Genomic DNA, 2,990 nt, shown 5'->3' with positions numbered 1-2,990 from the left:
CCCTACACTGTGTGAAGGTGAAGCCAAAATATGGTGCGGCTGCCATCTTGCTTTTTTGCAACCAGATTCTGTGCAGTAGCCGACAGACGTTGAGTGACCACATCGGGCCACCACATCAAAGCTGTCAAATCGGCCAAATACACCCCTTTTTATATAATCAAATAACATATCCAAACCAGAAAAATGAACACTTGTGTACACATTAGGGTGGTAAAAGCCACAGACCTCTGGGAAAAATGTACAGTATCCGATTTGTACTTTGGCTCAACTTAGGGGATCAAGTTACGGTGGCTTCAGATAGAGCCCAATATTTGACCAGAACCAGCTTTCACAATGAGACAACTGACTTCACACAGATTTGAGTTTGGTTATCTTTAAATTCATTCAGCTATCAAGGCATCTGTTGAGTTATGTAAATAAATTCTTATTATTTTCTTCTCATTTTAATTTTCTGCCCAGTTTTAAATTATACTGATCATATAAGTCATATAAATGTCTCTTATCAGATGTTGCTTCAGTTAAAGTAAAGATTTGTTTTCTGCCTTCCACAGGATGAGTGTCGAGTGAAGGTAACAGTAATAGAAGTCCAGCCAGTCGACCACAGGGAATACAGCAGGAGACTCCTCGGTAACATCCGCAGATTGGCCAGCTAAACTTGTTGCCAGTCATCCAAATGGCTGCCAGAAGAATAAATGTCTTTGACTGATCTCTGACTGGTGTCCAAGCTTGTCCACCAGCTAGATAATGCATATGTGACAGAGACGTTAGAGGGCCAGATGGTGATTCCACAGCCAAACAAGGACACTTATACGGTAACTTCCTTCAGCCGATCACTTTTGTCAGTGGCTTTAACTTTTAATTTAATAACATTTTAACAAGGGCTTGATTATTTACAACTACATGTATGTTTTAGACCTGCCTTTATTTTCTTGCCTTTCATGTATCGTAGAAGCACTTTATCTATTTTTGTGACATCTTTTTGATTTTATATGTGTTGGTTGATGTGCTGGGGAGATGTAGCCATTCGACTTTATTTTAACGGTACGTGTTTATTGCTTGTAAAAATTCTTTATTTTAGTTTAAAAAAAAGAAATGTTTGGTTTGCTTTTTGGGTCTCCGAATAAGATTTGTGTGTTATTAAAGAGATGTTTATAAAAACACTGTCATTATCAGTGTTGTTTTAATGGCCTTGAGAAGTCTTAACAAGTATCAAGTTTAGTTTTAGTAATTTACATTTCTAATTACTCAGCAGCTAAAGCAATGTGTTAAATCATTATTTGACTCTCAGTACTCAGCTGTGAGCTTTCTACACCACATGTCACATATTCTGTATTTAATACATGTAAAAATAGAAAATATGACATTGCAGTGTAACAAGCAGACAGCCCTACTGTTGTATTGATGTGCTTACCATCCTGGCTCCGCCTCAGTTACTTCACATAGCTCTCCTGAAAGTCTCGACTTCAGAAGCGCGATTACACACCCTCAGGTTAAACAAAGAGGTGACTCCTGAATTTATGCAAATAAGTGAAAACTAGGGTACAGGGAATCCAAACTAATATCAGAGTTCCATCTAAATGGCAGACGGGGTGAGTTCATTGCAGTTGCCAGCTTCAGAAATCGGCAGTTACAGAGCCCACACCAGTGCTTCCTAGAGTTCAAGTATCCAGCACATCTCAACATCAAGTGCTCGGAGTAGACTGTATGAATCAGACCTTCATGGTCGAATTGCTGCAAAAAACCTACTACTGAGGGAGATCAATAGGAAGAAACTTTGGCTAAGTAATACAAGGAATGGACCTGTGTAAATTTGTGCTTTGGTCTGTTGAGTCCAAATTTGAGACTCTGTGCTACCAGTCAAAAGTTTGAGTGGTAGTGTACGTGGGAACTCCTTCAGGACTTGTGAAAAAGCTTTCCTTTTGACTAATGCATGAAGCTGGCTGAGAGAATGTCAGGAATTTGAAATTTAAAATGCTATGTAATTCCATATAGTGATCAGCCATATCTTTACAACCACCTCCCTAATTCTGTGTACACAGGAGTCAGTGCAGCAGTCTGTTGATCCTCATGTCACTTTGCAACTTACTGTGCATCTTCTGTGAATCTGTCTGTTTCCATAGTTCTACTGTCAGGAGGAGCACGAATGTGTTGATTCAGTGAAAAACTTATGTAAAAGGAGTGAAAACTGGTGGAAGAGGACAAGTTAGAGAGAATTGTTTAGACAAATTCAACAGCCTCCCCACCCTAGGTGTAATATCACCACTAAAGCTGCTGAATGTTTCTCTTCATAGAGACCAATGTACAGTATTTCTCATTTTCATGCATTTTAACAAAGATTCAAACAAAATTGAATCCTTTGAACAGGATGAATGAAATTTAAAGGTTTATTCTAGAGTGTGTCAACCTCATCATCAGTGAGCTTTGAGTGTCCATGACCCTCTTGCCAGTTCACTGTGTGTCCCTCCTTAGACCACTGTTGGTAGGTACTAACCACTGTAGACTTGCCTGTTTTTCCTGCTTCACATCACCCTCAAGGACTGAATGTTCATTTGCTGCTTAATATACCCCACACATTGTTAGGTGCCACTGTAACGACACAATGTTTTCACTTCACTTGTCAGTGCACATAATGTTATGGCTGATTGGTTTATATATTATTTCATAGTTGTGATGTCTTCACTATTAATCTACAATGTAGAAGAGAAAAATCAAAGTAAAAAGACAATGAGGAGAGGTGTCTGAACTTCTGACTGGGAGAACTGTGTTACATTGAACTAGGAACTACTTTCCAATTTACTGTATCAGCATTTCAAACTGTTTTATGTTTACTGAGAATATACAGTACATTTAGACACTGGAAAGCAAGGACATTGCTACGTTTGCATGCCCCTCTACTGAGGTGTGGCTCAAGGGCATGACACTGAGCTGTGCTGGCAGAAAGCTGCCTGCCTGCTGTCTGCCATGCTGTGTGTGTGTGACTCAACACACAC

At 39.4% G+C, this 2,990-nt stretch overlaps 1 protein-coding gene across 4 annotated transcripts in view; it reads left to right on the top strand.

The window, feature by feature from the left end:
* Nucleotides 1-1,151, top strand: part of LOC109970508 (replication protein A 70 kDa DNA-binding subunit-like) — a 35,521-nt gene extending 34,370 nt beyond the window's left edge. For all 4 annotated transcript variants that reach the window (XM_020618082.1, XM_020618083.1, XM_020618081.1 and 1 more), the window contains one exon: nt 552-1,151. In XM_020618082.1, coding sequence (XP_020473738.1) covers nt 552-653 — 102 coding nt within the window. In that variant the 3' untranslated portion in view covers nt 654-1,151. The remainder of the gene's footprint in view (nt 1-551) is intronic.
* Nucleotides 1,152-2,990: the final 1,839 nt, after the last annotated feature.

This window comes from Monopterus albus, unplaced genomic scaffold (assembly GCF_001952655.1).
Source record: "Monopterus albus unplaced genomic scaffold, M_albus_1.0 scaffold199.1, whole genome shotgun sequence".
NCBI lineage: Eukaryota > Metazoa > Chordata > Actinopteri > Synbranchiformes > Synbranchidae > Monopterus > Monopterus albus.
This window is presented reverse-complemented; position numbering and strand designations above follow the sequence as displayed.